A 14,614-nucleotide genomic window follows, 5' to 3' on the forward strand; every position below is an offset into this window, starting at 1 on the left:
TGGCAGCATTATAATATGAAATATATGGGAGGAAAGCTCATAGATCTTAGTTTTCAAAGCTTCACACTTGCACACAGTGCAGCCATAACTGATAACACCGAGGGTGGTATGGTGACGTAATGGTAGAGTTGCTGCCTTATACGCCAGAGACCCGGTATCGATCCTGACGATGGGTGCTTATTCTCCCCATCACCTGTGTGGGGTTTCTCCTGGATCTCCGGTTTCCTCCCACACTCCAAAGACATACAGTTTTGTAGGTTAATTGGCTTGGTATAATTGTAAAATTGTCCCTAGTGTGTGTAAGATAGTGTTAACGTTTGGGGGTCGCTGGTCGGCGCGGACTTGGTGGGCCATAGGGCCTGTTTCCGCGCTGTATCTCTAAACTAAAATAAACTAAACCTGAGGTGCTCAGGCCTTGGCTGCCAACACTGTGCCAACTGTTCACAAACTTCAACCCCATTCTCCTGCCTTTGCCCCATAACCCCTGACACCCTGACTAATTAAGGGTTGGGACCCTTCTTCAGTCTATACATGGATAGGTTACATTTTGCGTCGGGACCCTTCTTCAGTTGCTAAAGAAGGGTCCCGGCCTGAACTGTCACCTATTTGTGTTCTCCAGAGATGCTGCCTCCATTACTTTGTGTCTTTTTTTAGGGTGAATGCTCTATTCATTAGCTGCCGCTGTGTAAACCACTTCTTCCCTACCCGATCAGGCTGGGTCAAATCCAGATCATTCTAGGTTTAGTTCTACCCTGAAGCAAAATGGGAAAGAACCACTGGGTTAATGCCAGCTGTTTGTTTTTTAAACCATGATCATGATCACAGTTCTGCACAGAGAATGAACAGTTAACCAAATGTCTCTGTAGTTTCTAATCCCAGCCTTGAGGTTTTGAACAAATGCTATCTAAAATTAATTTGTTAATTAAAAAGAGTCAGAATAGCATTGGGGCCACTGTATTTATTAGCTGAGAGTTCACTGAATTAAACAATCACCAGCGTATGACCTGACACACTTCGCCTGTTGGTGTCTTTATCAGAGATTAGATTATGAAAATCACAAATTATATATTTCACCTTTTTCTTCAAATCCAAGTAGGCATTTCAAATGATTTAGAAGCAGCGTGTACAGAGGTCACGGCCTCACAGGTCCAGGGTCCTGATTTCTATCCTCACCTCAGATGCTGTCTGTGTGGAGTTTTCACGTTCTCACCTGACTGCAGAACAGCTCATGATTAGAAGAACATGAACAGGCGATGTTTCAGGTTGGGACCCTTCTTCAACGAACCAAAAATGTTGTCTCTCCATGTCAAGACTGGGCGGCACGGTAGCGCAGCGGTAGAGTTGCTGCTTTACAGCGAATGCAGCGCCGGAGACTCAGGTTCGATCCTGACTACGGGTGCTGCACTGTAAGGAGTTTGTACGTTCTCCCCGTGACCTGCGTGGGTTTTCTCCGAGATCTTCGGTTTCCTCCCACACTCCAAAGACGTACAGGTATGTAGGTTAATTGGCTGGGTAAATGTAAAAATTGTCCCTAGTGGGTGTAGGATAGTGTTAATGTGCGGGGATCACTGGGCGACACGGACTTGGAGGGCCGAAAAGGCCTGTTTCCGGCTGTATACATATGATATGATATGATATGATATGAAAAGGGTCCCAACCCAAATTTGTTCTCAGCTCAGCAAGTCCTTCCATAAGCTAGGGTACTGTCCGATTCACCCCTAGTCCATTGCGAATATTAGACAATGTTTATGGAACAGGTGCACTACAATGTTCTGCATCCTCCTCTATTTATTGTACTTAAGGTTGGCTTGATTGTATTTATGTACAGTATTATCTGATTTGATCAGGTAGCATGCAAAACAATAATTTTCACTGTACCTCGGCACATGCGACAATAATAAACCTAAACCTTTCATTGTTCTCTGGTGTGGCTGGGCATCACGAGAATCAAGGAATTGATGGGGGCAAGTGAAGGAAAATAGGTTGCAGCAAAATAAGTGGGAGAATGGAATATTCTGAGAACCAGCATTGACAATGGGCAGAATGGCCTCTTTCTCTGACATTACTGTCCATTTTTGTGTGCAACAATATTTATCCTTCATTGCCATTTGCTGCATTGATGAGAAAAACAACAATGGTACAATTTGTCTCTCCCATTAAACTGTCGTATGAATATTAATCATCGAACCTAGATCAGTACGGCACAGGAACAGGCTCTTCAACCAGCAATGTCTGCTGAACACGATGCCATGCTGAACTGAAGAAGGATCCCATCCCAAAATGTCACCCATCCTTTTTCCCCAGAGATGCTGCCCAACCTGCTGAGTTACTCCAGCAATTTGTGCCTACTTAAATCAATCTCATCTGCCTGCACATGATCCATATCCTTGCATTCGCTGCATATCCATGTGCCTAGCCAAAGGCCTCTTAAATGACACTATCGTATCTGCCTCCACCACCATCCCTGGTAGCGTATTCGAGGCACCCACCACTCTCTGTGTAAAATAAAACTTGTACTGCACATTCCCCCAACACATTTCCTCTCTCACCAGAAAGCCGTGCCCTGCAGTATTTGATGCTTCAATTCTAGGAAGAAGGTTCTGACTGTCTACCCTATCTAGACCTCGGCCTTTTGATTGAAGACGGCTGCCACCAGGGCCCTGCCTGAAGTCACACAGAAGCATTCACACTCATGAAGCTGTGCATAATGTTACACACACATAGCTAACGTACCTGTAAATAATGAATAGGGTACTGTTGTATTTCAAGAAGAGCAATTGGCAGCAGTGTTGGTTTTCAACTGGCAGTGTGTGATGCACAAAGGCTGCACGTTTTGGTCTGTTACCCATCCTCCCTTCTCCTATCCCTGCTGTCACCACCATTGTTGCAGGACTGTGCTTGTATCTGACTTCTTTCAGCAGGTTGCTGAAGTGATTTCTTGGGCCACTTGCACCTTGAAAGGCAAAACTGCAACGAGCCATTGACTAACTGCTGGGCTGCTGAGCTGAGATTGATCAGTGCTGAGCAATTGGTATTGTTGGCTGTGAATCCTTCGCTGCACATAGTCCTAGGATGTCAGTAAACTCAGCGGATCAGATAGCATCTCTGGAGAAAAGGAATAGGTGACGTTTCGGGTCGAGGGTCTCGACCTAGCTCGCTGCTAACAATGGACCGCATCCTTTAGCATTGTTACATTTTTGCATATCTTTCATTCATTTGTTCTATCTCTCTATATCACTGTCTAAATCTCTTGTTTCCCTTTCCCCTGACTCTCAGTCTGAAGGAGGGTCTGGACCTGAAACGTCACCTATTCCTTTTCTCCAGAGATGCTGTCTGACCCGTTGAGCTGCTCCAGCTTGCTTACTTCGGTTTAAACCAGCACCTGCAGTTCCTTCCACCACACCTAGGATGTCTGTGTGGTTTTGTTCTGGTGCCATCACTGTGGGATCTCGCTGCAAGTTTTTGTAGCCTTGTAATACTGTCGCAAATGTCTCTTCTGCTGTTCCATCTTTGGAGGAATCGCCACGTTTTAGTGGCAACCACAACAATGAGTCTGCCATGTTAAGTGCGTGGCTTCTCATGAGTGTGTGGACAATGCAGCAAATGAGCTCTGCTCCCCAGGGAGGCTTAAACGCCTCAGATCAAAACACTGATCCTTCCCTCACTTGTGACTGGAGCCATTAAAATCTCTACTGCTACCTAGTCACCACGGAATCACTCTTCTAAACGTATACCGTTGGAAACTGAAAGCAAAACCTTCTCAGTTCAATGCTAGACGACAAAATGCTGGAGTAAGTCAGGCAGCTTCTCTGGAGAGAAGGATTTCGCAGTGGAGCAGACGAAATGTGTAGGAAGGCACTGCAGATGCTGGTTTATACCGAAGATAGACACAAAGTGCTGGAGTAACTTAGCGGGACAGGGAGTATCACTGCTACACAAAACGTCACCGATTCCTTCTCTCCAGAGATGCTGCTTGTCCTGCTGAGTTATTCCAGCATTTTATGTATATCTTTGGTGTAAACCAGCATCTGTAGTTCATTCCTACTCAATTCAATGTTTTGTTGGAATTATAGAGTCAGGCAATCCGGAAACAGGCCTTCTGCCCATCTTGTTCATGTCGACCGAGATGCCCTAGCCAAGGTAGTCCCATTTGCGCATGTTTGGCCCATCTATGTACTAAAACTCTTGTTTGTTTGTTTGTTCCTAAACGACAGCCAAAACGGTACACGACAGTGCGGCAATTGTAGGCCCACCTTACTCACTGTCGGCCCTTTGGTGCTAATGGAAGAAGTTTCATTGAAATCGGTGTTGTATTTTTAAAGTTATTCACATTTTAAAGATTAAATCTATCTCCTCGGGAGCGGGGAGGGAGGGAGGGAAAGGGGAGGGGGGGAGGAGGAAGGATAAGGGGGGTTTGAGGGGGATGGTGGGGGGGAGGGGGAGTGGCGGGGGTGAAGGGGAGGGGGGAGTGGGGTAGGAGGAGGGAGTGGGGGAGGAGTGGGGAAAAAGTGGGGGAGGAGGGTCAGAGTGGGGGAGGAGGGTCAGAGTGGGGGAGGCAGTCAGAGTGGGGGAGGGAGAGGAGAGGGTGCTGCACCAATGCAGGAGAGGTTTGGGCCCAACGGGTCTACTTGGTGTAGCATCATTCTAAATCTTTCCTATCCATGCACCTGTCCAAGTATCTTTTAAATGCTGTTGAGTATTTGATATGAACAATTTCTTCTGGCATCTAATTCCATACACCCACCACACTCAGAATGAAAACGTTACCCCTCAAGTTCGTATTATATTTTTTCCCTCTCACCTTAAACCTACATTCTCTGGTTTTTAATTCCCCAAATCTGGGTATAAGGCTCTGCTTTCTTCCTATCTATTCCTTTCATGATTTTATACACCTCGAAAAGATTTCCACCTTGGCTTCCTGCACTCCAAGGAACAAAGTCCTAGCCTGCCACACCTTACCCTATAAATCAGAATTGAGTCCTGATAACGTCCTCGTACATTTTCTATGCACTCTTTGCAGCTCACTGACATATTTCCTACAGCAGGGAGATGAAAACTGAACACATTACTCCAAATATGGCCTCACCAATGTCTTGTACAACTGTAACATAACGTTCCAGCTTCGGTACTCAAAGGTTAATCTCCAACAACTCTCCTCCCTCTACCCCTCCCCATTCTCCCCCAAACCCCCTTTACCTTCTCCTCCGCCCTCCTTATGGCCCACCTAGATTCACACCTATTTCTCCCATCCCCCTCCACCTGCATTCCTTCCTCTGGCTTCACTATTTGCAACTCCTCAATCCTTTTGACTCACACTTCAGCGCTTTGTGTATTTTTCTGTACTCAGTACCCTGTCTGATCAATGCTAGTATATCAAAAGCCTTCATGACCAACTTAGGCACTTGCGGCGCCACTTTCAGGGAACTATGTACCTGCACTCCTAGATCTGGTAGCCCAGTGGCACGGGGCGGCACAGTGGCACAACGGCAGACCAGCGCCAGATACCCGGGTTCAATGCTGATCATGGGTGCAGTCTGTAAGGAGCTTGTACGTTCTCCCTGTGACTGCATGGGTTTCCTCCAGGTGCTCGAGTTTCCTCCCACAATCCTAAGACATACACGTTTGAAGGTTAATTGGCTGTTGTAAATTGTCCCAAGTATATAGGATTGTGCTAGTGTACGTGGTTTCGACTTGGGACCTTTCATCAGTCTGAAGAAGGGTCCCGACCTGAAACATTACCTATCCATGTTCTCCAGAGATGCTGCCTGACCCGCTAAGATACCCCAGCACTTTGTGTCTTTATCTTGTATAAACCAGCATCTACAGTTCCTTATATGTCTCTAGTCTTGAAATTCCACTTGTTATTAATGTTGGTGTTTGAACTAAGCAAGCATTTTTGTTTTCTGTTTGACAAATTTTTTTTGGCTGGGTTTGAAGCGGCTACTGTAGAAATACCACGAGGCTACTTGGTTATTTGCATCCAGCTAATGCTCAACTGTTTCATTTACTCTTACTCAGGATCCAAGTGAATGATCTAATCGTGGAAGTGGATGGGGTCAGCCTGGTTGGAGTGACCCAGAGTTTCGCTGCCTCCGTCCTGAGGAACACAAAAGGAACGGTCAGGTAATATTGCACAGAGTTGTGGACTAGGAAGAGGAGCAGCTAGATTGTGGCAGTAAATAACTGCAGACGCTGGAACAAATCGAAGGTATCACAAAATGCTGGAGTAACTCAGCGGGTCAGGCAGCATCTCTGGAAAGAAGGAATGGGTGACGTCTTGACCCGAAATGTCACCCATTCCTTTTCTCCAGAGATGCTGCCTGACCCGCTGAGTTACTCCAGCGTTTTGTGATAAGCTAGGTTGTGGAAATAAGTACCTGGAATTTCTGCAGGGACTCTCCTACAGGCACCCCAAATGAGGAATGGCAGGTAAGAGAAGGTTAATGTCATCTTGAGCAAAATACAAAGTGCTGGAGGAAGTAAGTGGGTCCAACAGCATTTGTGGAGAACATGGACAGCCAACATTTCGGATCAGGGCCTTTCTTCAGACTGAAGGTCTTCATCAGACTAGAGACAGCTGGAAAATAGGTGGAGGCAGGACAAAGCCTGGCTACTGAGAGGGGTTAGATAGGGAGAGAAGAGAAGTGAAATGTGAAGTCAGAGAGGAAAAAGGTGGGAGGGGAATAGGGGTAGGAAAATGGGGGAAATGGGTGTGCACTGGGATGGGGTGGGTGGGAGGGAAAGGAAGGTGGGGTGGGGGGGAGGGGGCATGTCATTTAAAATTGGAGAATTCAACATTCATTCAGTTGGGTTGTAAGCTACCCAAGCTAAATATGTAGCGTTGTTCCTCCAGTTTGCGTGTGGCCTCACTTTGGCAGGACAGTGGAGGAGGCCCAGGACAGAAAGGTCGGAATGGGAATGGGAAGGGGAGTTAAAGTGGTTAGCATCCAGGAGTTCCAGCATGCCCTGACGGACTGAGCACGGTTGTTCATCTTATCTTGTGTTTTTCACAGGACTTAGAAGGTTAATCTTGCCTTGTGTATTACTCAGGAAGAAGTCAGATTTATATTTCTTACTGTTAACAAAATTTAAAATGTAATGTGCTGAGCACATAATCTTCTACCAAATAATCTCCTTCCAAAGGCAGAAGGTTACATAGTATATCTCCCTCAATCTTTTTTACTTCCACAAGTCTACTCCTGTGAAAGACGCAAAATGCTGGAGTAACTCAGCGGGACAGGCAGCGGGTCTGGAGAGAAGAAATGGGTGACGTTTTGGGCCGAGAATCCTTCTTCATACTAGTCAGGGGAAAGGGAAACGAGAAATATAGACAGTGATGTAGAGAGATATAGAACAAATGAATGAAAGATATGCAAAAAAGTAACGATGATAAAGGAAACAGGCCATTCTTAGCTGTTTGCTAGCTGAGAATCTGGTGCGACTTGCGTGGGGGAGGGATGGACAGAGAGGGAATGCAGGGGTTATTTGAAGTTAGAGAAATCAGTTTCATACCACTGAGTTGCAAGCTGCCTCTGGAGAGAAGGAATGGGTGACGGTTTGGGTCGAGACTCCTCTTCAGTGTGCGAATGGAAAGGGGAGTTAAAATGTTTAGCAAGTTCCAGCAGGCCTTGGCGTACTGAGCAAGTGTTCATCTTATCTTGTGTTTAGCAGGAATTAGAAGGCCTACTCCTGTGTTGTTGTCTCAGTAAAGTCCAATACGTTCACACTGAGTAGGGAGTCTCGCTGACCTCGGGTCTCTGAAAATGTTTGATTTGACCAACGATTTGTTATAGCTTCTTCACGTGCTGAATGCTGCAGTATTTTCTCAGTGATCGGTCATGTAGGGCCTCGCTATCTCCTGCAGCTCACCCAGACTCACCCAGATTTCTCACCCACTGCTCATGTGACATACTTTTTAATTACTGACGTTAACCTTCGTAACTCCGATGCACAGGAAGCTAAGGCATTTGATGTGCGTGGCCACCTTAACCTAGCTGGGAGCTCATTTCCCCGATTCAGCACATCAACTACCGATGTCAAGCAGTTGTACTTCGACTGGAAGGTAACAGTTCACAGTAACATTGATGAATATGAAGAATCATAGAGTCATACAGCTTGGAAACAACCCCATCAGCCCAACTCTCCCAGCATGCCCCATCTAAGCTCGGCCCATGTTAGATTATTTTGCACAAACAGCATCGTTTGTTAAATCTCTGTTTTCCCAGCTACATTTTGAGGGAAGCAGTAAGTCAGTAGTGCTTTAAAAATAGGGAAATGCTTAGAAATAGGCACTGCATTTAAACAGTACACATTGTTGTGTATTCATGCCAATACACAAGAGTTGCAACTCATAGTTTTATTTGTACTTAAGCGGAGGTAACAATAAGTGCTATCGTCTTCACAGTCTGGTCGCGGTCCGCCTGGAAGGCAGCGACCGGCAGCGTACATAGTCAAGGTGGGAGTGAAGATCCGGACTGGATCGTGTGTGGAATGTGCAGCATGCATAGTGAATGTGATGCTATATATATAGTGAAGGTGAACTAGCATGCACAATCTACACACATTTAGTGTGAAAGGATTAGCAGAGGCTTCAGGTCCTCTTCAAGAGGAAATAAGAATAGAGGGATTCACTCATTTATAAAAAATAAAGTTAGATGATCAATTTAGAACCTAATTGTCAAACAATTCTCTCCCTCTCTCCCCTCTCCCCCTCTCCCCCTCTCCCTCTCTCCCCTCTGCCCTCTCCCCTCCCTCTCCCCTTCTCCCCTCTGCCCTCTCCCTCTCTCCCCTCTGCCCTCTCCCCCTCCCTCTCCCCTCTCTCCCATCTCCCCTTCCCTCTCCCCCTCCCAAAACTTCCCACCTCACCACACGTCTCACTACTTCATTTCTCTTTCCTCTCCACCAACTCCTCCCCCTCTTCCTCGATTTCATAAACTCTCCAACTTCTGCGCCAAAACTGCCAGTGTGATCTCGTCTACCTTTGTGAGAGCAAAACGGGATATGAATAGCGAGGCATTGTTACAGCTTTGTGCGTTCTATACATCAGCAATGAGTTTGCAGCGTGTATATTAACAATGTATGCAAGACTTGTCCAGTAGAAATGTAAAGCCTCATTGGAAGCCTGGCAGCTTCGAAAACAATCTGGCTTTGCCCTTGATCCCAAAACTTCACATTGTTCTCTAGTTTATTTTAGCAACGCACAGGAAACCCCAAAGGACCAGTAGCGCATTAAATAGCAGCGCAGTGCAGGCTTAAGTACGCTTTCTACTGAAAGCTGTTTTGGATGAAGAACTGCATTTCATTGGAAATATAAAACAGTCCGTGAAAAGAAAAAATTGGCCAGGAAATAGACGTTAATTAACAAAAAAATATTCTGTGCTTACAAGTATAACTGATGTTATAACCCTAACCCTAATGTACAGTATGAATCAAAGCACATTCTGCTCCTATCACTAATGAAAGCACATTAACCACAGGTTTCAGCAAACACAGTTCAAGGGCAGGACTTCCTACAATAATAGTGACAGCAACAGCTTGTACATACATTTATTCACAAAACATACATGCCAGCTTTAATATTGGAAATGACCCCATTTTTTGCAAAGATGTGTAATCAAGTTAAAATGCGTGCAGACTCAAAGCAGATGTTATGAAAGGTTTAAAAAATATAAATGTTAGAGATGGGTTTAGGTAAAGGAATTAAGTAAGAAAAAAGAGGTGATGAGAAGGTTTTACGGAGTAATTTGAGATTATGGAGACAGGAATGGAAGATCGGTACCATTGTTAATGAGACAACGGTCATAAGTGTTAGGAGCAGAATTAGGCCATTTAGCGCATCAAGTCTAGTCCGCTATTCAATCATGGTTGATCTATCTCTCCCCCCTAATCCATTCTCCTGCCTTCTCCCCATTACCACTGGAGTAACTCAGGCAGCATCTCTGGAGAAAAGGGATAGGTGACGTTTTGGGTCGAGACCATTCTTCAGACTCCGAGGCAGGGGAAAGGGAAATGAGAGATATAAATGGTGATATATAGAGAGAGATATAGAACAAATGAATGAAAGATATGCAGAAAGCAACGATGATCAAGAAAAGATAGAGTCCAAAGTGGTCCATTGTTGGCTGTGGCGTAGGTGGTAACGAGTTATACAGATAAGTAATTGAGTCACACAGCATGGAAACAAGCCCTTTGACCCAACTTGTCCATGCAGACCAAGCTGGTCCTATTTGCCCATGTTTAGCCCATTTCCCTCTACACCTTTCCTATCATGTACCTTTCCAAATGTCTTTAAGTGTTGTTATTACAGGATAGGCGGGTTAGGATTTGATAGGATCCTGACCCAAGGATCAACAATAAATGACTAAATGCAAGACTTGGAGCAGAAACCTGCCAAAGTGAGCCAAAATGTAGAAACAAAGAACTGCAGATGCTGGTTTATACCAGAGATGGTCTGAAGAAGGGTCCCAACCTGAAACATCACCTACCCTTTTTCTCCAGAGATGCCGCCTGGCCTGCTGAGTCATTCCAGCACTTTGTGTCCATCTGCAGGGTGTGATGTTGGCAATGTGTGGCAGCGAATGGGTGGATGCGTTGAGGTGATGATCATATGGGTTGTTCCATACTTGTTGTCTCCAAGCTTCTTGAGTGTCATTCGAGTTGCACCCCTCCTGTTGTAAGTGGAGAATTAAACTATATTCCTGATTTGTGGAGAAGTGTTGTTGAGTGAAAGGTTGAATCATTTGTCACCTCTACACACACTCCCATCTTTCACGGGGCATATTGTCTCATTTCACATATTCGCTGGCACATAAATAAAGCAACATCAGTATCACCTCCTCTCACCAGCAAGGACATTGTGCACCTTATGGCCTTCTTCTATCCTGTTGCTTTCTATGTTTATGTATTCTACGGGCAATAAGGTGGCACCAGAAAAATTATGATCTTCTATGGACTGCGTTTTAGGTTGTACTTCAGACTTTGCTTTTTTGCACCATTATGGTTACCTCGTAACACTATTATCATTTGATTGTTGCTGTGATTATTGTATATTTAGCTGTGCGTTATTGTGTTTACGGGCTTGTACTAAGCTGCAGCAAGTAAGGATTTGATTGTTCCGTTGACGGTACTTATGACAATTAAACACACCTGATTCTTCATTCTTTTGACTCTTGGCCCTGCCCTCTTCTCACTTCTATGATCAGGCAGAAGCCTGAGTCCCACACCACCAGGTTCAGCAATAGCTACTGTCCTACATCTATCGGGGTGTTGCACCAACTAACAACCCTAACGCTATTCGACAATGGAACACTAAGACCCACCACCTGCACTCCTTTACTTTCAGTTTAATTTAGAGATGTAGTGTGGAAACAGGCCCTTTGGCCCACATAGTCGGCGCTGACCAATAATAACCCATACACTAGTTCCATGTTATTCCAGTTTTGCATCCTACACACTAGAGGCAATTTACCAAAGCCAATTAACGAACAAACGTGCACAACCTTGGAATTTGGGAGGAAGCTGGAGCACCCAGAGAAAACTCACAGGGTCCCAGGGAGAACATACAAACTCCGTACAGACAGCACCCGTAGTCAGGATCGAACCCTGATCTCTGGCGCTGTAAGGCAGCAACTCTCCCCTTGCGCCACTCTGCTGTCCACTATTCTATGGATTTGTTTTCTTTTCTCCTGATGTTTTTGCAATAATGTCGTGTTATTTTGCACAGAGTTTCTTCTTTGACAATTTTATGTGTAATTCATGCTTAATTTATGTATAATTGTAGAGCAGCCACCAGTATATATTCCAGAAACGCTGCCAACGATGCATGCTGATCTGAAGCTTTGTGCCGTTCTTATATCTTTGCAGCAGATTTTCCACCCTTATTAGCTCCAGGAATCTCGAATTAATTGAAGAAACGTTTAGTTCATGTAATAAGTGCCGAGATGCAAATATGGGAATACTAATTTACAAAAATAGATTTTAGAATTGAATTCCAAAATGAGAAAAGATGGCAGTTTTACATTTACAAATACGACTTTTAAAAGACATTTGGACAGATATATGGTTTGGAAGGGTTTAGAGGGTATCTAGGCCAAATGTAGATAAATGGGACGAGCCCAATATGCCAACTTGGGCAGGAGGCCCTGTTTCTGTTCTGTACGGCTCTGTGACTATCTGTGGCTCATGCATTAAGCATTCAGAGCATAAAAAACAGCTGGCAATAATCTGTGGGCAAGGAGTGAAGGAAAGGATTTTCTCATCACTTATTGACAGCATCTTGCACGTTTTTTGCAGCCATTCTGTTGATAGTATCTCCCAGGTGTTGCAGTGTGGAGATTCGCTTATGTGAAAAAATCTCAGAGAATCAAATTTGTAATTTAAACATAAATCTACCACCCTTACATTAAAGATCACAATAAATTATTTTTTTGTTAAATTTTCTACATTTAACAAATCTTAATCCAAATATTCTTAATTTGACAGACGGTGGTTATTAAGGTATAATTATAGTCTTTGCGATATCTAAAATAAAAGGTGACTTTGCCTTGCTCTTCTTGATTTGCTCATTTTCTGTTTATTGGGTGTACGGGTACTGTCCAAATTTTAATTGTCTGACTTATGTACAGTGTGTACACAAGAGAGAGCATTTGAGAGTCTGGCGGGGTGGGCTTGTCGGCTGCTGAGGGGGCTGTAGGCATCTCCTGCGGTCTGGGAATTTGGTCCACGGCCAAATTTCCGACTTGTGAACTCTCTGGGTAATGAACAGTGCACAGGACCTGGGAGAGGTTGTGGACATGCAAGGAACTGCAGATGCTGGAATCTAAATGAAAACTCAAAGTGCTAGAGAAACTCAGCGGGTCAGGCAGCATCTTTGGAGGGAATGGACTGGTGAAGATTTGAGTCAGGACCTTCCTTTAGGATGTGTATTTGTGCTGTTGTGTGGAATGGTTAAACACATCTCTTTCAACCGTTCTACAAAGCTTATGGAGGGACTTATGTATTAGGGTTGCCAACTATTAGCCAGGACATCCTGTATTTTGGGCTAAATTGGTTTGTCCCGTACGGGACCGCCCTTGTCCCGTATTAGGCCCGCGGGCCGCTGTAGGCCGGGACAGTGTAGGCCCGCGGGCCGCTGTAGGCCGGGGCAGTGTAGGTTAACGGAGTGTGTTCGGGGAGCAGGGCCAAGTGTGTTCGCCCAATGGAGGTTGCGTAGCAACTCGCCTCCCGGCCCGGGCGGCCGCCATTGGTGGAGGGGGAGCACGTGGCCGCTGGCTGGATGAGGTCACGTGGGGCGCAGGGCGGTGATGTCACCTTGTCCTGTATTTGGGAGTGAGATAGTTGGCAACCCTATTATGTATTAAGATAATGGACTGTAAAAGTGTAGGTAGATATGTTGTGGCACAACAGATAGTGATGAGAAATCTTTGAACCATTGGGAAGAATTTTATCTTCTGGAGTGGGTGGGGCAAAGGCAGTATTTCTGGTGGTTAAGGCCAGGGTTACCATGGGGATAAATTTACAATAGTTACCCCAGTCAAAGTGATTAATGGGGGCAGTTAGACAGAGAGAGGGGGGGGGGGAATGGACAAAAGCTATGAGATCAGGGCAGATCAGGGAATGTGCAAAATGTGGAAAGTTAAGGAATGCTAAGGGAGAGAAAAGTATGGAATAGTGAAAGGCCTGGATAGAGTGGATGTGGAGAGGATGGTTCCACTAGTGGGAGAGGCTAGGACCAGAGGTCATAGCCTCAGATAAAAGGACGTACCTTTAGAAAGGAGATGAGGAGGAATTTCTTTAGCCAGAGGGCGTTGAATCTGTGGAATTCATTACCACAGACGGCTGTGGAGGATGAGTCAATGGATATTTTTAAGGCGGAGGTTGATAGATTCTTGATTAAGTAAGGGTGTCAGGGGTTATGGGGTGAGGGCAGGGGAATGGGGTTGAGAGGGAAAGGTAGAGCAGCCATGATTGAACGGCGCAGTAGATTTGATGGGCCGAATGGCTTAATTCTGCTCCCATAATGTATGAACCTATGAGCTTATGAGCCAACAGCATAGATGGATGACTGATGACAGAAATAGCCAGTTGTGATACAGGGAAAGCGAGTTTGCTGAATTGCAAATATTGCGTTAATAAGGAAGCAATGTATCCATTCGGAAGATCCATTTCTCTTCAACCTTCTCAGCAGCTGAAAAACAACAACCCCTCCCCCTGCGAATCAATCAACTTAATCCATTTACAATGTAAGAAAAGTGTACTTAGTGTAATTATTTTCATTCAGGCATGTGACAGTATAATACATTCATTTCATGCAATGTGCGTTTAAAATTAAATTTTAAAAGTTTTCAATTAAAGGTAGGAATGGGAAAGTATCTTTTGTTCCTGTGAATCAATACCTGGTTGGTCTGCTGTTTGTGATTGTATTTCCAGTGGAGATGCAATTTAAACAAATCCTGAAGGCATCCAACAACTTTTTTCCACTTATTATTAAAATGTACATCTGAATGAAGTGTTAGAAAAGAGCTTGCCTTAGCCTTGCCGATGCTTAAAATAGGACGTGTAAATAATTGATGGCAAGTTGTCGCAATTAGTGTGGAAGGTATTAACACCTGTGGCT

At 44.8% G+C, this 14,614-nt stretch overlaps 1 protein-coding gene across 3 annotated transcripts in view; it reads left to right on the top strand.

The window, feature by feature from the left end:
- Nucleotides 1-14,614, top strand: part of LOC144607631 (neurabin-2-like) — a 193,826-nt gene that overhangs the window by 135,002 nt on the left and 44,210 nt on the right. For all 3 annotated transcript variants that reach the window (XM_078424587.1, XM_078424588.1, XM_078424586.1), the window contains one exon: nt 6,019-6,123. In XM_078424587.1, the coding sequence (XP_078280713.1) occupies nt 6,019-6,123 (105 nt within the window). The remainder of the gene's footprint in view (nt 1-6,018; nt 6,124-14,614) is intronic.

This window comes from Rhinoraja longicauda, chromosome 29 (genome assembly GCF_053455715.1).
Source record: "Rhinoraja longicauda isolate Sanriku21f chromosome 29, sRhiLon1.1, whole genome shotgun sequence".
Lineage (NCBI taxonomy): Eukaryota > Metazoa > Chordata > Chondrichthyes > Rajiformes > Arhynchobatidae > Rhinoraja > Rhinoraja longicauda.